This window comes from Sinohyriopsis cumingii, chromosome 6 (assembly GCF_028554795.1).
Source record: "Sinohyriopsis cumingii isolate HCF-2022 chromosome 6, ASM2855479v2, whole genome shotgun sequence".
In the NCBI taxonomy this organism is placed as follows: domain Eukaryota; kingdom Metazoa; phylum Mollusca; class Bivalvia; order Unionida; family Unionidae; genus Sinohyriopsis; species Sinohyriopsis cumingii.
In genome coordinates this window covers 95,514,706-95,541,824 of record NC_142966.1, presented here as the reverse complement: position 1 = coordinate 95,541,824, position 27,119 = coordinate 95,514,706, and the positions used below count along the sequence as shown (strand labels likewise).

The 27,119-nt window shown below is 32.9% G+C and overlaps 1 protein-coding gene across 6 annotated transcripts in view; it reads right to left on the bottom strand.

Annotated features, from left to right (window-relative positions):
* LOC149797486 (coiled-coil domain-containing protein 169-like) overlaps positions 1-22,922 on the bottom strand; it is a 74,831-nt gene extending 51,909 nt beyond the window's left edge. For all 6 annotated transcript variants that reach the window (XM_089962296.1, XM_089962292.1, XM_089962294.1 and 3 more), the window contains exons 1-2: positions 22,825-22,922; positions 18,182-18,264 (exon numbers count right to left, since the gene is read on the bottom strand). In XM_089962296.1, the coding sequence (XP_089818422.1) occupies positions 18,182-18,264; positions 22,825-22,895 (154 nt within the window). In that variant the 5' untranslated portion in view covers positions 22,896-22,922. The remainder of the gene's footprint in view (positions 1-18,181; positions 18,265-22,824) is intronic.
* Between the last annotated feature and the right edge of the window lie 4,197 nt (positions 22,923-27,119).

Sequence of the window (27,119 nt, the reverse complement as noted above, 5' to 3'; positions counted from 1 at the left end):
ATCAATTACACACTCGATGAACAGCCCTATTCTATGAATTCATGAAGGTTAAAAATCAATTACACACTCGATGAACAGCCCTATTCTGTGAATTCATGAAGGTTAAAAATCAATTACACACTCGATGAACAGCCCTATTCAATGAAGTCATGAAGGTTAAAAATCAATCACACACTCAATTAACAGCCTTATTCAATGAATTCATGAAGGTTAAAAATCAATTACACACTCGATGAACAGCCCTATTCAATGAAGTCATGAAGGTTAAAAATCAATTACACACTCAATTAACAGCCCTATTCAATGAATTCATGAAGGTTAAAAATCAATTACACACTCGATGAACAGCCCTATTCAATGAAGTCATGAAGGTTAAAAATCAATTACACACTCAATTAACAGCCCTATTCAATGAATTCATGAAGGTTAAAAATCAATTACACACTCAATTAACAGCCCTATTCTATGAATTCATGAAGACTGAATATCAAGCACACACTAGATGAACAGACTTATTTATTCAATGAAGTCATGAAGCTTCAAAATCAATTACACACTCAATTAACAGCCCTATTCAATGAATTCATCAAGGTTAAAAATCAATTACACACTCAATGAACAGCCCTATTCTATTAATTCATGAAGGTTAAAAATCAATTACACACTCAATTAACAGCCCTATTCTATGAGTTCATGAAGGTTAAAAATCAATTACACACTCGATGAACAGCCCTATTCAATGAAGTCATGAAGGTTAAAAATCAATTACACACTCAATTAACAGCCCTATTCTATGAATTCATGAAGGTTAAAAATCAATTACACACTGGATGAACAGCCCTATTCAATGAAGTCATGAAGGTTAAAAATCAATTACACACTCAATTAACAGCCCTATTCTATGAATTCATGAAGACTGAATATCAAGCACACACTGGATGAACAGACTTAATTATTCAATGAAGTCATGAAGGTTAAAAATCAATTACACACTCGATGAACAGCCATAGTGAATGAAGTTTGAAAATCAAGTATACATGTACCACATGAATCGATATAGCAAATGAAGATGTGAATCTTGAATATCAGTTACACAGTACATCAATGACTATAGCAAGTAAATTCTTAGAAGCTGAAAATCAATTACACACTAACAAGTGAAAGCATCGTGTGTAATTGATTTATATGACTTCATGAATCCTGTAAAATACAAAGTTAAATTCTTAAAACTAAAAAAGTTATAAAAAATAATACTGAATTGAATAAAATAAATAACAGAACTGTTTTAACTATTGTTTACAAATATTTTTAAGACACACAAGAAATGTGTATGGAAACAAAAGTAGTTCATTTTTGGGGTTATGAAATAATTGCATCTAGTTTTCTAGGTCACATGATGTGATTTTAATCAATCTAAATGACTGTTATCAAAAAAGTGAAGTGCAACTATTTTGACATGTAAGTTCAACTCCCTAAAATCACTTTTGATATGTCATCAAAATTTATCATACTTGTAAAGGAACTAGGTAGAATTAAGAAAATCAAAAATGTTTGAAGATTCTTAATTACATATTATTAAAGATACCAATGATAAAACTTGTAAGATTCTGAAGCTATTTTCAAGTTTTGTACTCAGTATCTTTTGAGAATACAACTCCTGGAACTGTATAAGACTTTGAGGTTGAATTTGAGTCTTGTACTCAGTCTGTTTTGAGAATACAGGCGACACTTGCTATATGCCAATTCATGTTTACATTATAATGCTATTTATAATGAAAAAATAACATTCAATATGTACCACTTGCTCATATTTACACCATGTGCCGCGACTCAAATGCTGCTCACGTCTGTATCATATGTATTAATTTGTTAAAAAATTATGCATAAATAATAAATTTTGCCCAAGAACTTTGTTAATCTACAAGTATCCCATTGGAAAATTACTTTCGATTTATGCCAATATTGGATTTAAACAATAACCTCTGAGGAACAAATCTGTGATTGTTACCTGTTCAAGACCTGGCCATGTAAAAGGCTTTGAGATGGAGTTTGAGTCTTGTACTCAGTATGTTTTGATAGTATAAGTCCTGGCACTGTACAAGTCTTTGAAGTGGAGTTTAAGTTTTCTAGTCACTATGTTTTGAGAATACAAGACCTTGCTTTGTACAAGTCTTTGAGGTAAAGTTTGAGTTTTCTACTCAATATATTTGAAGAATTCAAAACCTGATCTGGCCCTTCGAGGCTGAGTTTGAATTTTGTCATTATGTTTTGAGAATACAAGATCTGGCACTGTAAAAGTCTTTGAAGTTGAACTGAGTTTTGTACTCAATATACTTTGAGAATACAAGACCTGACCCTGTATTCCAGAAACTCATCAAATTGCATGCATAATCAAACTCAAATTCTGATTCATTAGATTAATCAAGATTAAAATTCTCAGTGACCTTGACCTTCGTTCACGATAAGCTGTTCTGAACCAAAGTTACTATGCGGAAACTATTCTTTCTGTATCTGACTTAACATGAATGTGACCTTTACCTCTAGACCCCCACCAAAAATGTTTCTTTCTATTACCCAAAGTACAAATGATCAATAAAGTTTTGCTAAAGAACTCACTCTAGAACAAACTTTATTTTGCAAAACCCATTTTTCTTAAGTATAATGACCTTCACATTTAACCTTTTGGTCCCAAAATTAATAGGTTACATCCATACCTTAAGTACAAGCCCTACATAAACTCCAGTAAAGGTATGTGGTCTTGAACTAAAGTTATCATGCAACAATCAGTTTTCTTCTTTCAATCACACTGACCTTGGCCATTGACCTTTTGACCCCCAAATCAATAAGCTTCATTTTTACCCAGCACATAAGTCATCCAAAAATTTGACAAATGGACATGGCCAAAAAATGTTGGTGCAGAAACCAATTTTCTTCTTTCAGTCACAGTGACCTTAGTCCTGACTCTGTCCCCCAGATCTACAGGTTTCTTCCATACTCAAAGTGCAAGCCAGCCACAAAGTTTGATTCAGATTATAGTGCCATGTACAAATAATATTTCTTCTCTCACTCACAGTGACTTTGATCATTGGCCTTTTTAACACTATAATCAAGAGGTTTTTCTTTACACCAAGTGCAAGTTTTCCACAGTTTGGTCCAGATATGTGATGTTGTATAGCAACAAAAAGAAATGTTTGAATAACGGGAAGTTTGGATCATTGAACATGGTTTGCATAAAATCCATCTCGTTGGACATACCTTGCTTTGTGTATATCCACATTGAGCACTTACAAAATTATTACTGGGTAAATTTCATCAGGCTTACACGCAATATAATAATTCTACACTGACAATGCCATAAATAGTGTACTCATCATGTGTATGTACAAATTAAAAGAGTGTGCTCCCTTGTCTATTAATTAAGAGTTCTCCAGCTTGAAGGAGGTTGCTGGTTACTGCCAAACATGAATTTCAATTGTCGATGACCAATAAATTTCTTTGGAGGAAAAACAGGATCCTTAAATTTACCCCGATGCATAAGATCCTTTTCTCTGTTCCATGAATTAAAGTGTCAATGAAACTGCAATTTTCCCCAGGACCTGGTACATACATATACTGTGATGTATTTAATGTTTTGTTATTGTTGATGTTTCTTAAACATATTACAATGTTCTAAAAACTGATTATTATTAATTAAATATGAAAATGTTCAAAGGCCTTTCTAGCTCTCTCTCTGGACCATTGTAGCAAGATATGGGCTAAAATCTCTGAAATGACGAGCATAGACAATTTTCATTTGTGTCATCCCCTGATGCCTCTGGGCTTATGAATGATGATAAATGTTAAGTTAAACTGACCAAAAGATGAGAGAGAAAGTTATAAAATCAAACCAAACAGAGAGAGAGAGATAGAGACAGAGAGAGTTTTAAAGTCAAACTAATTAGAGAGAGAGAGTTATAGTCAGCGGTACTGTTGCTAAAGCAGAATAATGACTTAGATCAACTGTAAATATATTAAAATATTTTAATTATTTCTTCTTGGTTCATCATTTTGCTTTGTTTCTATTGCACATTAATTTCCATGCATTGGTATGTGATGGCTAAGCGTTCATGTATATGGCATAGCTAACCAAGCATTTGTAGTGCTCTACTTTCATCATTAAAACCATGTTTCATGTTTAAATCATAAGTGTGTATTATACTGATTTAATCAATGTCAAGAAAAATAGAAACTAAAATAAAAAACAATCAACTTATCAATATACAAAGGTGATTGTGAATTGCCACAAAAGGAATAGAACTACATTTTGTAGCAGACACACTCAGGTGATGTCAAGAGTTCATTTACTCGGTCAGTACACAGCTACCTGTAGTAAATCTTAATTCCATTCAAAAAGCAAATATATGTATTTGTATGTGATATAAATAAAATATATGTATAGTATGTACACTGTATCAATGATATACCACTTGTATAAATTTTCTTTTAAAAGGAAACTTGGCAAGCCTCGTTTCTTTTTAATGAAAAATTGATACATCTTGTGGTATATCACTGATACAACATATATATATATATATATATATATATATATATATATAATAGAAGATCTTATAAGCATATAACACAAAACTTAATGAGGACATTCATGAGGAAATTAAACACACAAAAACATTTAAGGTTCTAACTGATTATTCCAACACTAAAAAGAGATTGATAGAAAGAAAGAGAAATAAATGTGCATAAAACATATACAACATTGGAATTTCATCTCACATGTGTAAAGTGGATATAAAACATCAAGATGAAAATACATGATGGGGTTTGGGACAACTGGCTTATTTACACGAGTTGTAAATATTACTTATAGAGGTAGGGATTTGAAACTACAAAATTTTCTTCCTAAAATCTTTTTTTTTGAGACAACCCACCCCCATGTAAATCAATAAACCTCACACTTCCAATTTTCCATGCTCCACTAAAATACATTTTAGCCAAGTCAATTTAAACTTGAATTGAGTTGGACCAAAACTAAGTTGTACTCAGTCTGATTCATTTTCAGAAAGTCTATGCACAAATTGGTTTTAATGATATACTCAAAGTGGATTATTTGTTTTAAAAAATGCTGATTAACTGAATTTAAGTTATGAAATTTGTTTATTCCATTTTGACAAAATATTATTTGTTTCTTAAATCTACAATTTGTAATTTTCCTTAAAGCTAACTGCCATATGCCTTATGATGTCATATCAGTCTGACATTGACTAATATACTGTCATTAATCTTCCATGCATTTGTCTTACACAATCAGTCTGTACATTTGCCTTGCAAAACCAGTCTGTTCAAATTACTTCTTTTGTCTTCTAATTTTAGTGCAAAGAACATTTTTCTACCACAATTTTGTAAATTTAAGGCATCAAAGAAACTGAACCTTATTTTTTACCTCAAACTATTTGTACAACTGAAAAAAATTAAGTGTATGGAAAATTATGGAAAATACTGTTTGTGATTTAACTACTTTATACATGTGAGATGCAAGTAGTGAATGATGAGACAAGGCAAGAAACCCTACAGCAAGGTGGGAGTAGGAAGTGTTAAGTCTTGAAATCTGTTACCTGTAAAACAGACAAAAAAGAAACATACAATAAAATTAGTAGCACACACACATGTTAAAGAAGAGTGATTACTATAATGCATACAATGGTATATTTAGAACAATTACACCTACATTAAACAAAACATTTGCTGTTTAGCATGGACATCAAGTTCCTTTAACTGTAGTACTGTGAGAGTCCAGGTTGCTAAGCTAATATTCTTATATGTATTTAATCTGCATTGTTTTCTAGGTTTCTTTTATTCTTTGAAGGTGACCTTGTCCAAAATCAAATTCGTTATTTACCTAAAATAATTGATTTTTTAAAATTCTGTTAATAACTAATATATACATAACTAATATTTTCTCTGTGTGTGTGGGTTTAATATTAGGATCATTATTAACAGAAGTAAACATATTTATCTTGGTCTGAGTCAAGAACATCATGCATATCATGTTCTTTATTATAACTGAAGTAACAGACCATGTCTAATTATAGTCTGGATTGTTTAGGAAATGAACTTTTGTCACACATCTAAGCTCTTCTTTTGTGTCATAGTTTTTTTAAATATAATTTTGTTTATCTAGAAAGTATTCATTTGTGCTATAAGATCCTCATGCAGAATCATCTGTTGTGTTCAGTGTTTAATTGTGCTGAAATTATTTAATTCAAATTATTCTTCTCTGGAAATACAAAGTGCTCTATAATAACTGAGAATTATAGTGAATTCAAAGAAGGAAATCTTGGAGTAATTAAACAAAAAGGCTGTTTGCACATCAATACAATTCAATCCATTAGAAACTACCAGGGACTATAGGCACATCAGCAACTTCAGCATTGGAAATTATTTTGACTATGACTGAAGATTATTCAGAAATTTATTCATTAGGACTTGTAGTAGTAACTCTAGGATTATTTGGAACATAATTCACAATGCCATAAGTTGTTTTCTTTATATTTTCACCTTATATTATACAGACATAAATTATTTGTTGAATTTTACAAAACTTGCCACTTTACACTCTTTTTTATTACTTATTTTAAGACAATAGAGTTGCAATAATATTTATAATGTACTGTGAGAGTCCTAATTGCTAATACAGATCCATGGTGTGTCCTTGGGCAAGAAAATTAACTGCCTGAGTACTAAGTTCCCTACCTGTGTTGTGCCATAAAACACCAAGTCAATCCAAACTGACCACCCCAGTTTTAACATCACCTTACTAGAACAGTTGAAAATAAATTGGTGGGATATTATTTTGAACAATACAATTTTATGAGGAAATGGAAGTTAGTTATCAATAGTACTAAACAACTAGTCCATTTGGATAAACGACTAGTCCATTTGGATAAACGACTAGTCCATTTGGAGTACTCTGCTACTCCCTCCATAAAGAGGCCATGTCAACTACTTCTGCATTAAATGTGTACACATTTAATGAAGTTTATTAAACATCATTATTGCATGTGAACTTTAAGATTTTCAAAATATAACTTGGTTAAAAGAACTCTCGAGTTTGTGTCATTCAACATTTTGTTATTGTTAATTTGTTCTCTCCAGTTACTGCAGCATCACTACCCTTGCTATTACTGGCATCCCTGGTCCCCATCCACATGCAGTTGCTGTGAAAAATGTGGAGTTTCACAATTAACCCAATGATCATTACAGGAACTAAAACATTTGGTCTATCATATGTCTTAGTCCAATGTTCTGCCAGCAAAATACAGCCTTAATTTGAATAAAATACAAGATTGTTATTAACTGAATCCAAAAATTGAAAATTAATCAAAAAAGTATTTGATAGTTTCATCTACCAGTATATTAATAAAACATTCACAGAAAGTTTAAATTAATTTGGTTATCGGCATGAAATTCAACATGACTTTTAGAAAACTACAAACAATCAGCAACAGATGGTAAATCATCATGAAAGCATCAAGTCAACTCTCAAATGGAATTCTGATTAATTCTTTATTAACAATCACATAAGTCATATTATATTCAATAAGAAATAAGAGACCCATAACTGATATTCACAGGTATGTCAGTGCCACTGTTCAAGTCAGTTTATCTTAAACTATACTAAGATCCATGCTGCCTGGTAACTGGGTCTAACTGTCTGCAGCGGTTCGAGTCTAAGATTCAGCCAATGTGGGCATGTGAGAAAGCTTGCCAGTAGCTTCTCGTGGGTCGGTGGTTCCTTCCGGGGTTTTCCGGGTTCTTCCTCCACCATTAATACTGGCCGCCATGTATAGCCTATCGTGCTGAAAAATGGCGTTAAACCCCACAACAACAACAACAACTGGGTCTAACTCTTTTTTACTTATGGTCCAATTTATCATAAAAATTGGTCTCAGGTGTAAGTTGTTTCTAAAATTGATTTGCATTATCCTTAAAATTGGTCCAAGTTGTTCTACAATCAGTCAAGCTGACTCACTGCTGGAAACGATTGTTGTTAGTAGAAATTGAGATGAATGGTCTTCAGCCATTAAGTTGCTCATATTATGAATCATCTTCACTGTCGCAAGTGTAGCACATTTCTCCCCCAGCTTTGTTACAATCTGACGATTCATAGACTGACAGCTAGTATGCTGGGAAATGGATTACATTATAAGACTGACAGCTAGTATGCTTGGAAATGGATTACATTATAGGACTGATAGCTAGTATGCTGGGAAATGGATTACATTATAGGACTGATAGCTTAAGTATGCTGGGAAATGGCTTACGTTATAGGACTGATAGCTAGTATGCTGGGAAATGGATTACGTTATAAGACTGATAGCTAGTATGCTGGGAAATGGATTACATTATAAGACTGATAGCTAGTATGCTGGGAAATGGATTACATTATAAGTCTGATAGCTAGTATGCTGGGAAATGGATTACGTTATAAGACTGATAGCTAGTATGCTGGGAAATGGATTACGTTATAAGACTGATAGCTAGTATGCTGGGAAATGGATTACGTTATAAGACTGATAGCTAGTATGCTGGGAAATGGATTACATATAGTCTCCTCCACAATATGACATAGAAATATGCAGATGAAGTTCATACCAAGACAGAATGGCTGAATGTAGCTAATTGAACAACTGCAATGACATAATAGCTACTAAATGGTCAAATGTTGAGAAAATCTTGAAATAGCAAATATTTACTGCTTTTTGAAGAACAGTACAAATTAAAACTCTCCATAGGAGTTTATTCCAATGAAAATCATAAAATCAAGCTCTAAAACTAGTGAAGAATTAGACCGTTCAAAATTACCAATAGCATTATCTCCCTTGTGTCAAACTTGATTAGGGGCTATGTATTGACACCATTTTAAAAGCAAGGTGTTCATCCATTACTTTAATTTCAAGTCTACTAATGAAACAGTCAATTTAAGTGAAAATAATGGTCACTGTGGTCACAACATGTGATTAAGAACTGAAAGGGGGCATTGTTTGTTTACTTTTTTGGCAATTTCTTGAGGATAAAAAGTGCAGAATATATTGATCAAGTGATTTAAAACCTCTTTTCAACCAGTGAATTGTGACTGCGATTATTGCTCATTCTAAATTTAATTCCGATCAAATTATCCCAAATCGTAAACTTTTAAAAAGAATTTAATCATGGATTTTAGCAACAACTTCAGTGGCACCTTTATTTTGAGATGGTATCCGGGGAAAAAGAGAAGGAGAGAGAGAGACAGAGAGAGAATTGTACTCTCCCCTTTCATAGGATAGAGAGGTTAAAACTGGATGCACTTCTCTTACTTTTTCTATACCAATTAACTAAGAAGAAATAAATATCAATTAAAACATGGAGAAAGATGAAATTGTTTCCATTTTTATGATCTCAGTTACATACTGTGAATTTCTAAGTGAGCCATTAACAATAAATTTTACCAAAGAAAAGTAGTTTGTAAAGATATTTTATCTTTGTTACTTAGATGATATAAAGGCTAGAGAATTTATCAATGGAGTGCTGTGTTTGCATAATTCTTATTAATAATTTCATCATTTATGCTTGTCATTTGTTTTTTAAAACTATACTGACAATAGGTGTGGCATTAGTAATTTCAATTTTTAAGTATTCACAGGATAACAGTTCATTCCACAGTATATCACAAACCACTTAAACTGTAAATTCCTCTTAAGTGAGTAGTAAGTTCCACTGAAACATCAATTCCATACATGTATCAAAGAGAGGTAATGCCTGCTACAACTTCAGCAACAATAACAGTTTGAGACTCAATACTTTATAAACTAAGCAATGTAATTTTATAAGAAAATGTGTTTGGTATTTTCAGGCATAAAGGATATTTAAAAAATCTAAAAAGAAATCTCCATATTTGACCTCTGAGGTTACTTATATATTTTTTAAATTATTTTAAAACTGATGACATATAATTTAAAAAAATGATGATGGGTCTTTGATCCCTGCATTTATCATAAACTAATACATTTTTGTTTATTAATAATGTAATATACTACAGCTAATGATCCCTTTTATCCGATAAACCTTAAATAAGAACCAGTGCCAAATTCTGCTTGTAGTGTAATTATAATTTCCAAAAGGAAATTCCTATACTGAAAAAAACTATTCAGACTTTGTCATCATGTAAAATATTTTCACTGTCAAACAGCAAATATAAAATACCAGTTATGCAGATTATATATTTTTGATTGTCTCACATCAAATATGTGACATCATACATAGGTCTGACTTTTGAGTGAAAATCAGTCAGCTAAATAAGTTCTTTCCCAGTACTTTTTGTTTTGCTTGTAGCAAACAGAAGATATTATTGTCCACTACAAAATAAAAAGGTTTACTTATTGGAACTGTTTCAAAAAAGATTTATGTTTTAAATAAATTATATTTGTCATTTTGAATGGTATACAAATGGTCAGTGAACCATGAAACAGAACACTGCCTAACATGTAATGGATATACTGTACACTGTTTACATTCAACAACGTTAAATTCTATTCGCCTTGAAGAGACAAAATTAATATACATGTACATTAGTTACTCAATGCAATCTGCTACTGATCAAAGTATATTCACTGCATTCAAAATCAACAAGAACAGTTTTGTTAAGCCATCTGTAAAATGAAATTCTGCGTTTTTCTCTTTCACAACGAGGAAAACAATTAACTGCCAAAAATATTATACATATTCCAGCAACAAAATCAAACTATTAACCACAGAGGTAAGAATGACAGTCTTAAACCTCAACCAGGTTTGTCTTTTGTTATCCCTCTAATTTTAAGACAAAACTCCTGTCACCATTTTTCCCCAGATTTCTGATTTCTTTTTGCTCATGTTAAAGTGTAATCTTTTCTCTCAATTTCAAAATCAAACTTTCAAGAGTTTGCATAAGTAAACATAGTTTATTTGATTATTTACAAACTAAAGTAATTTGCCATCAATTTACAAAGATGATGTTTACATTTCAGCCATATCACTACCCCACCCATTTTTACCTGTATTTGAAGTGAAATAATTAGCATAAGAAAACAATTAAATGCAGCATAAACACAGAATCTTACAAAAGTGGTTGCCACAGGTATTTATTTAATATTTTTTTATTAACAGTAATATCAGGGAGACTTTTAAGTAGGACAGCTTTTTTGGGATGGATCAACGGCAGGGGGCAGCATAAATTTATGCATGTTTCACAATGCAAGCATTTTAGTCATGAAACAGTTACATTTTCTGTTGCTTTAATTTCATTCATATGTTTTTTAAATATTATATTCATTGACACAATACTTTCAATGATCTTTTTGATCAAAATTTGGGAAGGAATCATGAAAGGGAGGATCATGGTTGCCAGCTACCCAAGTTTCCAGGATTGACGTAATGAAATATGCTGATTTCATTTAATAAAAGTGTGTAACACATAGAATGGTTTAGGAAATGTCATATTTACAAATAAAAGTCTGTATGTCTTGATACAATGAAATTATTCATAACATCTGCATGTATCATGTCAATTACACATACACATTCTCTCTTCTATACACTGGAACCTGTCTTGAATATCCACCCCTTCTGTTAAAAATCATGGTCTCCCAAGACAGGAAGTTTATTTTGGCAGCTCATAACACTATATAATAATTAAATCTGAGCAGTGAGAATATGATCTTTCAAGGCAGGTGGTCTTTTATAGTATATGTGGTCTTTCAAGACAGATGGTCTCTTATAGCAGTGGTCTTTCAAGACAGATGGCATCTTATATCGTGTAATTTCAAGACAGATGGTCTCTTATAACAGTGATCTCTCAAGACAAATGGTCTCTTATAACAATGTCTTTCAAGACTGATGGTATATTAGAGCATGGTCTTTCAAGACTGATGGTATCTTACAGCCTGGTCTTTCAAGACCGATGGTCTCTTATAGCAGTGGTCTTTCAAGACAGATGGTCTCTTAAAGCTATGTCTTTCAAGAATGATGGTATCATACAGCATGGTCTTTCAAGACTGATGGTATCATACATTATGGTCTTTCAAGACTGATGGTATCATACAGCATGGTCTTTCAGAACAGATGGTATGATACAGCATGGTCTTTCAAGACTGATGGTATCTTACAGCCTGGTCTTTCAAGACAGATGGTCTCTTATAGCAGTGGTCTTTCAAGACAGATGGTCTCTTAAAGCTATGTCTTTCAAGACAGATGGTATCATACAGCATGGTCTTTCAACACTGATGGTATCATACAGCATGGTCTTTCAAGACTGATGGTATGATACAGCATAGTCTTTCAAGACAGATGGTATCATACAGCATGGTCTTTCAAGACAGATGGTATAATACAGTATGGTCTTTCAAGACTGATGGCATCATACACCATGGTCTTTCAAGACTGATGATATCATACAGTATGGTCTTTCAAGACAGATGGTCTCTTATAGCAGTGGTCTTTCAAGACAGATGGTCTCTTATAACAGTGGTCTTTCCAGACAGATCTTTATATAACATATATTAGAGAGCGAGGAAATAGATAAAGAGAGATTCAATTCCGTCTTGAGGCCCTACTACAGACCACCTCTTTTGAGAGACCAGATTAGCAATAAACTGGTTTAATGATTACATAGTGCTATGACCTGTCAAGAGAGACCAGATGAATTGCTGTCTTGAGAGACCATACTTTTTGGGCATATAGGGTTGTCTTTCATGACAGGTTCTACCATATTTATACACAGTGATCAACCATTACACCTCTGCTTTCATTTCCATCCCCTCTGAATCTAGTACCCTTCTAGTCCCCTTGCCTATCTTCAGAACTCTTATAAAACACATTTATAAATTTGTGTTCCTTTATATTTATCCCACTAATTGTTCTGTCGATTTAATGTAGGGAAAACATACCAGTTTGACTTTCTCTTCATATACTTCCAAAAATATTACATTCTAACTTTCATTACTTATGTGACCCTTCTTTCAACAGAACTACCCATTTTGCTAAAGGTGAGTTGCAAGTCTTAAGCTGTTTCTTGGAAACTAATGTAGTTATTGTAGTAACTTTTGGGATGGGTATGTGTTGTCACATGCAGTGCTTATATAAAAAGTATTCATCTACTATGACTTGGTGTTGTAATTTATTTTTATAACTCATGTATCCCACCACCAAAAACTCTATCATCAACTGGGCATGCCAGAATCAGCACTCAGGCATTTAATATCATATCAAAATGTATGCAAAATATGATTTTTTCTTCAACTTTAATTATGAAAAAGTAGGTCACCTGGAAAGATTCTATGTAATATGTATGTTGGTTTCAACATAAAATAGTAATGCATGAGACATAAATGAATGAGAAAAGGTTCGTATCTTAAACAAATATGATGAAACCAAATTATCTTTCCTTGGTTTTGTTTTGTGCAGAAGATACCCAATTTATGTCTACAATATGAAACTAAAGAAAAACTACAAAAACAAGTATTTTCTTTACAGAAACTCAACAGTCTCTGTTCCATTTTTTTTTAATGATTAAATTTTATTACAAATTCAATCAAGGCAGCTTGCTATATGAATTTGTTTTTAGTAATCATATGTAATATTCTTTCATAAAAGTTTTTTTTTTTAATTTAAGAAAGACAAACCTGTATTGTGACCAAGTCCACTCAAAGAAATGTTAAAATGTGGATTAACACATTATCAAAAATGTATGATAGTCTATATATATTACATAATAATGACATCAAACATGTATGCCAGTCTATATATATATATATATATATATATATATATATATATATATATATATATATATATATATATACACACATATACATATATACATATATATACATATATATATATATACATATATATATATATATTGCATGACAGTGACATGAGTATTTTGCCCTTTAACTTTTAACGGTAGAAAAAGATTCTGGGATACTGAAATATGCTTAAATGAAACAGTCATCAAATACCCAGCCTTGCTCCAGGAAATATGAAATTGATGGCAAAATACAAACAGTTCCATCCCTCAAATAAGATGTGAAGACTTCATTTTGTTTTAAAATCTATCAAACTTTACCAGTTTTTAAACCTTTTTTCATTGGTTGTGCTATTTGTGCAAAAAATCAAACAGAGAAGCTTTAACCAAATGTTCACAAAAATAAACCAGGTGTTGTACTTGTTTAAAACAAATAGCATAAAATGACTAAACTACCATAACAAGAAAGAAGTACATGTATTTAGACAGGACATACCAAGTATACTCACTTATAAGTCAAATCACACTGCAAACAACAAAGATCCTGATCTGCCATAGCATAATGCACCTGCAAATTAGGGTCTATGTTGCTTTGTTCTACTGATTGCTCCTAACAAACATCACAGACCCAGATCTGATGACACAGATCTGGGTCTGTGTATTTTGCAGTTCATCTTATGAGTGAATATATATGGTAATACTATTATTTCCTGTAAAATCAATTTGCCTAGCATAGCGTGCTTCTGTTCTACATAGTCCTGAGAACCATTTAGACAATTTTCAATCAGTTAAAAATTCTAAATTTTGTCAACTTCACAGTAATATCTTTAATTTTTTGTACACTCTTATTATACATTCAAAAACAACCACAGAATCATAAATAGTTTGTTGTCCTCTAATTCTTAAAAAGGAGAACTTTTTTTTCTAATTAAAATTTTGCAAATTTATTTGCCAGAGAAAATAATTATTTATTATCTTGAAAAATAAATATAAAAGTATACAATAAATTACAAAGTAAATCAGCCATTCCCCTGATGAAAGGCTTTGAATCTAAGAAGAAACACTGACTCTTATACCTGCACTCAACAAGAACATCCAGAGATGACATATATCCTCCCCCCCTCTCCCAGTCCTCTGACTTATAACAAGACTCCTACTGAAAGTAGGCCTATGGTCAATCACTCAGTTTATATACTACTTAATGTTAGTACCATATGGTTAGAACTGTAAACTTCTATACTAATTATGATACACTATGTTTCAAAGGTAACAAAAATATAATGAAAGTGGAAAATTCAAAGAATGTAAAGGCACCTATACAAACTTGCCTAACATATTTATCAAGCTTGACTAAAATAACTTGAAAGGTTTCACAGCAATCCTTTGGAAATAAAACTGTGACAAGGCAGACAGTCCAGCAGACCAAACAGAAAGACATACAGGTAGATGTAGTGTAGCTACATCCCCCTACAACATATCAAAGAGTCTCTTGAATGTTCTACTGGCTGAATTCCCAGGAATTCAAGAAAAGACCATTTCTTCCTTTTAAGTGCTGAAGGTTGAAAACACCTCTGATATTCTTCAGCAATAACACGAGTTTCAAATTAACTGCTACAGTGGACATATTGGATGACAGAATGGCACCAGTTTCATTTAGGACCAAGCAGACATTATTAGAAGTCTTTTCATGAAAACTACATGTGAACATGACCATCCATGCATGGGGTGTAGTGACAGCAAGATTTTCAAAACAGCTGTCATGGCAGATATACTGGATCAAGAATTGCCATCAATTTCATGTAAGACCATGTAGATATCATAAAAAGCCTACTGGTGAAAATCCCATTTGGATATATTCATCCTTTTGGAAGGAGTAGATATAACAATGTTTTCAAGAAAAAAAAACAGCAGTAGCCATATTGAGGGTCATTTTGCATCATCTTCATTTAGGACCAACTAGACACCATAAGAAATCTTCTAATGAAAACCCCATGCCAACCTAACTTTCCATCTAAACAGAGTAGTGATAACAAGATCTTCAAAAATGGATATCATGGTGGCCACAGTGGATATCATATTCACACCATGTTAATTTAGAACCAACAAGACATTATTAGAAGTCTTCTGGCAAAAGCCTAATGTTGATTGAGGAGGTGGAACAACAGCAAGATTTTCATGTTGGCTGCCATGGTGGACACAATGGATATCATATTCACACCATTTTCCATTTAGGACCAACTAAACATCATAAGAAGTCTTTTGTTGAAATCATGAAATCTATGACCAACCATTCAGAACTAGTGATTAAAAATAATTTCAAGACAACCATAGTGGAACCCATATAGGAGGTCAGATTAGCACCATCTGTATTTATGTCCAACAAGACATAATAACAATAATTCTCAGGAATACTGCATGTTTATATGATATTTTATTCTGAAGAAGTAGCAATAGCAAGATTTTTTCAAGATGGCTACTGTAGTGGCCATATTGGAGTCAGATTGGCACCATTTTCATTTATAACCAGCTAAACATCATAATATGTCTCTTAGGGAAAATCCCACAATGGTGACAATCGATTCAGGAGGAATTGTGATAACAAGAATTTCAAGATTTTCATATTTGATGTCAACTTAGCACCATTTTATGTTAGGACAAATTAGACTTCATGAGAACACTTCTGGTGAAACCCCATATAAAAATGATATTCTGTAAGTATAACAAGATATTATGAAATTCTGTAACTATAATAAGACTTTAAAGATGGCTGTCATGGTAGACATATTGTATGTCAGATTGGTACCATTTATCATTTAGGACCAAGTAGAAGCCATAAAATGTTTTAAAAAATTTACCCCAAAAAATAGCAGAATGCTCAAAATAATTACTGGCCTTTATTTGGTATGGCACAACATATTATAAGTGAGTATATAAGGTACATATGTTTAAGTTAACAAGTGCAAAATCTTGGTCATGACCTTTGACCCTGAGTATAACATCATGAACTCATCTCAAATACTTTTAAGAAATATCCACATCCCATGTAAATTTTTATACGTATTTGTATGTACCTGGCACTGTGTTCACAAGATCAGCAAAGCAGACAAATGCAAGTAGTGACCTTCGACATGACTGCAACGTAAACTTGGTTTGGTTTTCAAAATTGTTTACAATAATAATGGAGGTCAGATCTTTACCATATCTATTCAGAACCAATTACAGATTGCAGAAGTTGTTTCATTGAAAAAAATCCATCTCATTCCATTATCTCTCAAAAGGAGTAGTTATTTCAAGACTGAGGTCAGTATTTTCATTCAGGATCTGTGATATATTTTGTCTTGAAGTGAAAAAACAATAGTGATACAGCTACATGTGTGGAAAAAGTATCCATGGGAAGGTATTTGCAAAGATAGTAATCTAGACATCCATTTTGGACTTGCAACTAGCGTTGTTTTAAAATAGAACTAAGTATGTATGAAAAAGAGTCTATAAGTGAAAACTCCTTGTCAGGACATCTATCCATTTGACTGAAGTATTCATAATAAATGCTGTATTTATTTTCTAGATAAACAAGCCATATTCTTCCTTATATCTAAATGAAGTTAGACAAAATGGGACGAAGTTAGTGTTGAAGGTACAAAATTTATTATGTTCACAATAGTCACTTGAAACCACTTATGTTGACAAACTTTTATGTCAGATAATTAAAACACCAATGAAATACTATTAAAACATTAAAAATATTTTAACTTCTTTTATTTTGCTTCTCAAATATTTTGATAACACTGTTGCTCCAGCCTTGAAAGTAGGTTGGTCAAAAACTAGTAAAAACATTTATAATAAAAGTTAAGTTTTCATGTTTGATGGAAGAAACTTTGATAAAATGATTCATGTTATTATTAAGGTATCTTTATACATGCACTGAACCCAAATTCCCTTATGACTGTGTCACAAAAATTACATTATTCTGATGCATACATTCATATGTACATACATGCATGCATGCATGCATGCACGCACGCACGCACGCACGCACACATACACACACACAGACATACATACATACAATGGATAAACAACTGATGCAAGGCACATCACATAAGCTCTTCTCAACCCACCATGATTATAAAACTTTACTCAACTAAAAAATTTGTTTTAAAATAAAATTCTCAACAACCAAATTTCTTGTGGGTAAGTGTACATTGTCAACTCCATTAAAAGCTGCATTCTGGACTTCATTAGGGACACATCAAGTGTTATTTAAACAGTTATGGAGGATGAAATAGACTAGAATTACAACCTTATAAAAAATTAACTTGATTACAATTTATATTTTAAGTTTAATGTGTACTGATACATTTAGCATACCTTCATTATCAATGGATTCAAACCTCTTCTCTAATTCTTCAACAGTTACCCTCAGCTCTACTGCAGACTGCTCCAACATCTCCCTGTAATATAACACAATCATGAATGTATAACCAGACTAGCAGACAAGTCTATTCTATTATAAATGCAATATTTACCATTCTCTTCACTTTCTTTCTATATATTATGATATATTATTAGTTATGTGCCTTGACTTACCTCAATGTAAAGGTTAAAATTTTCAACTTAATTAAATTTGATAATAAACACTATTTTGCTTGACTTTATTTCGGTTTGCTTTCTAAGTTTCTTTTTCCTATTCATAAATTGCATTCAATGCTGCAAATAGAGAATTGACAATAATTACAATGGCTATTATCTCCCCTACATCTTTCTTACTTTTGCTCATTTGTCATTGATTTAATCAACAACAAAATATACTTTGTACCCTTGCCATTCTGATAAACCAGTATGAAAGTTAGTTCTAGTCAATCAAAATAATACCAAACCTTTCTCTTTAATCTTTGTTCCTATGTGGCAAAATGTGAAACTTTGTGTGTGCTCCTGTTAAAAACTTTTTTCCTAATATTATATTTAGATTCATGCAAAACTTTAATTATTTGATTAAATAAAGATAAATATGAAGGCAGAAAATGATCATTAATATTCTTTAAATTAAATTATGCAAATAATTTTTATGCAAAAGTTCCATTCAAAATATCCCAATTTTTGAAATATTAATGATTTTATGACTCAGAAAGCAGTGAAGATTTTGAACTTTAGAGCACCCACCCATCTCAATAAAAAAGATTATGTATGTGTGTATTTTAGTTTGAGTACCATCTATACCTGCTTATAAGTCAAGTCCAACTGCAAAATGCACAAACCCAGATCTGCCATCGCATAATGTGCTAGCAGATGTGGGTTTGTGCAGTTTGATAGGAGTAATCAAATGAACCAATAACACAGACCCTGATCTGCTGGCACATTATGCTATGGCAGATCAGGGAATGTTGTTTGCAGTTGGATTTGTCTTATAAGTGAGTATATACAGTAAGTAATTTATCTTTCAAAGATTAGAAATTTAATTTCATTATAGCACAATAAACTGTTCAATATAATAACTATAACAATAGGTATTCCACTTAATCTTCACATTATTACGCTCCCTCCCCCAAAACCTACATTTTAATATCAGTAATAACCATTCCTGTTGGTACTATATAGCTGAATTAGTATGGTTGGAGGCTAGATGATCCCACAAATTGTAAATAAAAAACAAATACAATGAATACTAACCCTTATGCTTCAGTGGGCCAACAAATAAAGGTAAAAAGAAACGGTAGAGACAGACAGGCCCATGAGGCAGCAATGCCTTCAACCTCATGGGCTTCATGAAATACAGGTCCCTATTGATAAGGGACTGGTAAGTTCTTGATAATTAATACAATCTGCCTAAAAATGCTGGAGGCTGAGATATCAGTTGAACCTATAATGGGGAGGAAAAGACAGTTCATACCCTTTCTCATCCTTGTAGAAGCTGCCAAGTAAAAATATAAAGCCTTAACTGGACATGAAATCCAATCTTGATCATCCTCAATGCAGATATAGTGGGGACTGAGGACCTCAACCAATATTGAAGCAAGTGATGAAAGTTGTTTTTGTTGCTAAAAGAAATGGTTGGCTTGCAAGGAAAAGAATCGACTTATAATTTCCAATGAACCAGATGCGGCCTTGCTTTATGGCTGGGCCTTTAAAAAATTTAAGTCAATTGGAAAAAGGACTACTCAAGAACCCTTAACAGTAAAAACCATATAGGAAGTGAAGAAAATCAGCCAGTGCATTCACAGAGGGACAACTAGGATTGACCTGTTTTTTACAATATCAATCACAAAATTTTCTACATTCAGTGTCCTACACTTTAGTCAGTGATCTTCTCCTGGACTGAATGATGTACTTGGCAACTTGGACTGAAAACTTTCCGTTGTCAAGAGATCATTTGAAATGAGCCAAACATTAAGACAGAGAATCTGCAGGCTCTTGTGTAGGAGACAGCCTCTGTGCTGTGACCACAGGTCCCTCCACTCAGGTTATATCTTGGGATGATCCAGCCTGGGTGCTGTGACCACAGGTCCCTCCACTCAGGTAATGTCCTGGGATGGTCCAGCCTCTGTGCTGTGACCACAGGTCCCTCCACTCAGGTAATCTCCTGGGATGGTCCAGCCTCTGTGCTGTGACCACAGGTCCCTCCACTCAGGTAATATACTGGGATGGTCCACCAGCAGATTGAGATGATCACTGAACCACAATCACTGGGGCCACAGAGAGGCAATCAAAATAAGTTGAGCACTGGATTGCCTGATTTTATGTAGGACATATGGGGTCATCCTGAGACCTAGGAAGGCATAGGTGAACAGATGATCCCACTTCAGACTAAAAGTGTTCACTGCCCAAGCCCCTAGCCAGACACTTTTACCTGTGACACTCCCCTTATTATATTTGTTGCCTGCAATAGCCTATCTGTGGAATAACCAATGGCTAGGCTTAGGCAAACAGGCAAGCTGCCAGTGTGACTAATTCACAGTTAATCCTTCTCTGATGTGATGATTTCAAAGAAACCAATGCTCTGTTGAATGTGTATGTAAACACCAGTGATTTTTGGCAAATAAATAATGCTCTTTCTTGTTTTAACTGTTTAAATTGGTGACTATGTGTATATCAATCAAAGTAATCAATGCTTTCTCAGAGCTTGGGTTGGACAATACTGCTGAATCAGCAATCAGCAATAATAATAATAATAACAATAATACATGCTATTTTAAGTTATTCCAGTATAAGCTACCTGGCAATACCATCCACCTGCAATCCATGTCTACCAAACAGTATAAAATTCTCAAACCATAGAAGGAATTAACTAACAAAGTTTCCAAAACTCTGGAACTTTGATATGGAATAGTATTCCAGTTAAGATTAGAAATGTCCACTCTATTTCCTTCTTCCAAACCCAATATATCTAGTAGCTTCAGAGATGCAGCTAAAATAAATAAATTCCTTTGTATGAGGGCCTCAAGGTAGATTAGTTCTTAGTTAACTGTGTTACCCTCTTTAAATAAAGCCATTACTTTATTACCATTACATGGTTTAAAAAAGGTGGAATCAGATGGTACATTACAAGCAATTTGTGAGTGGTGTAAGACTGTAGAAAGCAAAATCCTTTCACTTGAAATAGAAATACTAATGTGACAATATCATCTTTTAGCTGTCATGAATTAAACCCAGAGCATTTAATCATTGTTATGAAGAAAAACATAAGACCCATCCGCTGTTGAGTCCATTCTCAAAACAAGTGTGAAATGAGACAACTACAAAACAGCATAGTTCCATACAATGAAACTGTGAAAAAATTAAGCAAAATAATGAAGTAGCATCCTGTATGTGAAGACACTGATGACCAGAATGCCAAAAATACATTTATTAATTAATTAAGGCAAAAAAAACAGTAAAATGGTAAAGAAACAAAACGTTTGAAAAGCTAGTGTGCTGACGGTAGAGTGCAGTATGATATGAGGCTATTTGAAAACTAATTTCCCTCTAATGGTGGGTCAATATCTAATTTAGTCAACAGTGCCAGTACGTACTGAACAGGAAATATCTGATTAAATAAAATGTAAAATAAAAGGCAATATAAAAACTTGGTTACTGTAACATGCATTTCTTAATACCATGTTAGGGAAAATTAATGAAATGGGCAACTTTACAGAATAAAATTTGATGCTAAAATATTTAAATATAAGGGGTGGGGGGGAATCCATGTTGTTTAATAGCAATGAAAAATCTTACTAAAATTCAACACATGTGCAAATAGGGTAATTTTATTGCAGTTTGAAAGACAAAAAAGAAAAACCAATGCAGCTTAGTTTTTTCTTTGATAATTTTGCCATCATTATTTAATTGCAACTAATATGAACATAAAATAAATGAAATACATTAGAGATGCAAATATTTAAAAAAAACATGACATTACAAGTGATAAAATTATACACATTGGCCTAACTGTCACATGGCATTTGTTTCAGAGGCAAGAGCCATGGATGTGCTTCCAGAAATAGACAAATTTTGATATGTTTGTATTTAAAAAAATGTAGCTGGCAAAGAATTTGGAGAGTTTATAAATATTTTTCAGCTATGAATAAATTAAGTAGATATAGTTGAAAAATTTCTATGTCGAATATAACAGTTTCACACAATATTAAAATATAGGCGTTTACAATTCACGTTATGGGCACGAACTATGGCAGGTCGAGGATACTCATACTCACTCTTTGTATATATAAACCATCCTAAACCTTGGTAAGTGGACTATATGGTCACTAATTTTGTCACAAAGCTCAATCAAATACGGCCCGTGACTTCCATTTAAAATGATATCAGGAAAACGGGGTGCCATCAGTGAAATAAAAATGTGGAATAGCAAATTTAAAATACATCTGCGTAGTGCACAATCTGCTTTGTATCGAAAATGGGGAGAAACTGCTATAGTAACAAGGTTAGGTGCCCGTTCTCAGTCTATCACAAAATACGTGTCAGGCATCGCGGGTTACAATACTTATCAAAGGCATATTACTGAATATAAAAATATGTACTTCATTTGCTTCTCTTGCTGAATCTCCGCTCTTAATTTCTCTAAATCGAACTCGTCTTCTTCGGTCGCCATTTTGACTCTTTCTCAGGTCTCTATGAAACGTGTGACGTCACAGCGAGGTATAACGGTGTCAGTATCAATTTGACATATAAGTATTTATGACCCACCGGGCACAACGAAGGAACGTGTTGCATGAAGACGAGGTGTAAATTTAAACTTAAGTACTTTTAGACACGCTTTCTGTCCCTACAGCGACTGAATCTTTAAACCTCAAATATCAAGAAACTTTCAAGCAATATTTTTGGTACAGTTGTGGATCACTATTTGCCCATTTTCTTGTTCAAAAGTACGATAGTGAACGTATTGCGAGTTCTGCGTTCCTTCCGTCGAGAAAGGAGAGGTTTACTGTAATGTGTTACATTATGGCAGAACAAGGCAGCTATAGGTTAAAACAGTATTTCTTTACGGAAATTACATAAAATCAAACACGAGGCATAGAGGACCGAGCTCATATCATTAACAATAATTTAATTAATTTTATGACGTGGTCTATGTGATGATTGAAGGTATTATATTGCACACACTGAAACGTGCTAATAATGCATTCAACGAAAATTGTACATGTCATATTACATTGATGTCAGACTGTAACTAAATTTAACGTTTATAGGTGAAGCATTTTACTATATACATGTAATCAACAAATGAGGAAAAAGATATAAGTATTAAAATGATGGCATTGATGGAGCGGCTCGGAAGGGTAGATAAAGTACCTTCAACTTATGTCCAGGTGTTGAATATTTATAAGAAACAAATACGTATCAGCCATACAACACTTTAAAGTATAGACATTAGTAGATATCAGGCAAATTAACTCGGTGTAATTATATACTTATGGACCGCCTTGAAGATCTATCTCCTCGTTGGCCCTACAATAGAGAATACCTTGTATACGGAAATGGAAAGCATAATATACCAAGTGCAACAATACTGAAAAAAGCTATATGCAACACAAAACATACAAGACACAGAAAATTACATGAAGGAAGTATTTTTTAAGAAAATAACGGAGGACCAGAAAAAGACTTGTGAGGGATATATAAAAAGTACAGAAACAGAAGAAACAATAAAAACCACAACAACAACAACAACAATATATATAAGGAAAAGTCAACGGGTTCGTAAGAACTACCACCCATCCACTCCCACTTTTAAAAAAGATACTAGAATCGTTGTTTGATAATGTACTCTTATATAGAGAAATAACAAAGACAATCTTGGAGTGAGTTTAACTGCTGTATATAACGGGAAGGGAGAACGTAACGATGTAAACAAAAACATGAGAAGGAACCACCGTGGACATCCGCCACAACTCATTAAAGGAAAAGTCAAAGCCTTAGGAATTATCTTCGGCAAAAATTAAAAAATAGAAGCTATTAACAATATCTTACAGAAGATTGCAAGTAACATCGATACCTGAACACTAAGGTCCCTAAATATAATGTGAAGGATATAGGTTGCTACAAACTACTTATACAGCAATATAAATTACACAATTAAATAAATAGAACTAGACAATCAAATCCTTGATTATATAGAAGGTAAAATAACGCATTTTTTTGGCATGGGAAACTACACTATCTAACCAAAGAATACTCATTCAGGACACAAAGAGTACGGATGATTAAATGTACGATTTTTAACATCTATAGCAATAACAAACATACTAAACATGATAAAAAATATAAATGATAGTCAGATATATATATATATATATATATATATATATATATATATATATATATATATATATATATATATATATTCATTTTATGCATCAAGAGAGAATATATAAGAAAAGGAAGAGATCGCAAAACATACATCTATTAGGACAGAATTTGTTAGTACAAGTAACAAAATTGAAATTTTCTCTAAACTGTATTAAGAGTAAGTTTTGATTAAATTATATAGAAAGTAATCTTCTATTAAAATATATTGAAATTGAATCTATTTATTTCGTTATTATGATTGTGTACTATTTAACAATGATTGCGCTTTTATGATCAGGTACGAACCGTCTTATACATACATTGCCCTGTATCTCAGACTCAGCAAAAAGTACATTCGCTAGGTTACGTAAATAGATGAACTAGACAGATTCCAAAGATTTCTCACGAGGGCAAATGCGCTGATCTTGCAGAAGTACCTACGTAATAATGTACACAGACCTAGACGATAATCTGTAAGAGACTACGAAGCCTCACTTTGAGATTCTGGCCAACGCCAAGAGCTAGGTGCGTGCGATATTTGGTTTTGTCTTAAGAAACTGATATATAAATCCCCAGCCACGGGCTGACACTAATATTGCTGGCCAGAGAACTCAAGTGGCTTTTGTCTTTACAGGTAAGATTATGATCTATGTACAAATTTTCATAGTATAAGACTTTTAGTGTTATAAGAGTTTTTAGTGTTAAGATGTTAATCTGACATCAGTATGTTTAAACATTAGATTATTTTAATATTTCTTTGCTATTCGTTAACATAATGTATTAGAAAGTTTAATTGTTTGAAGAAATTATATTTACTTATAATTATATTATTGATTATAGTAAAAAGCAACGTTCGCTACCAACTTCATACTCAGTAATAGTTAATTTAGAAATAAAATACTCCTTAAATAAAATAGAGTTTAATATGTTGACATTTTAGAATAAATTCAGTAACATATATTTCAATTACGAAATTAATCTGAAATATTGAATTTTAGATTCTTTTGCTATCGTGAATTTATTCGATATTTAAGTATCTGTATTACATTCTAAACGGCAGATATTATACAATGTACGATGTTGGTAAGTTTTATATGTATTTCTTATATCCGCAATTAAGCTTATGTAGTTTGATATTGAAAAGTAATTTTAAATGTTGAGTATTTCAATAAAGTTTTGCTGGCCAGAAACTCAAACAGGCTTCTGTCTTTACAGTTCGATCCCCTACCCTCGCAAGCCAAATTACCCAGATGTAGCCACATCTTCATCATCAAGTGACACCCCTTTCAAGATGATTGAACTTCGTCTTTCTCTCTGTCTCTGTCTCTCTTTCTGTCTGTCTCTCTCTCTCTCTCTCTCTCTCTCCGTCGGGTTTTGGAAACAGCTTGACCTAGAGTTTACGAAAAAAATCCATCTCATAAAAGTCTACGAATAAATTCTTTTCCGATAAACAACGACTTTTTTTTCGTAAAACATCAATATAAGAGAAGAATCCACAAGGGAAGCACGAATTAAAGTACAATTTAAACTCCACAAGTAATTTGGACATGGGTGTCGAAAAACTGGGCACAAATAAGATCAACAAAAACAGAGCACCCTCTTAAAATATTTTCATAACGTATAGCTAACGGGAGAAGTACCCATAGGCAGACATATAATTAGAATTACACCTTTAATGTCCACTATGCAAGAATGGAACTTTTACCAAAAGGCATGTTAAATTACAACGCACAGTAAACCAAATGGAAAGAAACAAAATTAAAATTAAAATTAGAATACAATAACTAGGAGCATGCGTAAAACAACTACTACAAAGGGACAACATTCAGAATAAAGAAATATGCATAATGGTTGAAAACTACGTAATAAAGAACATGATCAATTGTGGTAAGGTGACCACAGTTAAACACAGAAAAAGAACAGTGACTATACAATTAATATGACTCGAATTTCATCGATATATTACCCTCATAGAATAAAGATACTATATAACTCATTTTAATGAAACTGTAACAATAGTGTAATGTAAAGAAAACAATTGCTCTAAAAAGAGAATTTTAATGGAAACACCTAAAGTTTAGAAAATTTCAGATCCACACTTAACAGGAAGTATTGGTCTCCAAGGGTAACACAATGGAACCACTTTAGGGAAAGGGGGCCCTTATGACATCCCTGTTAGAGGGCGGCGTCGCACACGCGTACTGGAAACGCCCACCCATTACATGTTCAAAAACTGTTATCACACACACACACACACGCACACACACACACACACACACACACACACACACAAGCAAGTAAATAAAGGTTTTCTTCATCTCTTAGAAAATTATGATTGGGAAGATGTAGAAGTAGTGAATAGGGTCACCCTAGCGACAATGGGAATTAGCATTACAGACTCCCCCCCCCCCCCGGTCACTCTAGCGACAATGGAAATTTAACATGGGGAAAAATCGTGGGTCACTCTAGCGACAAGGGAAATTAACATGGGAATAAATCGTGGGTCTGTCTAGCGACAAGGGAAATT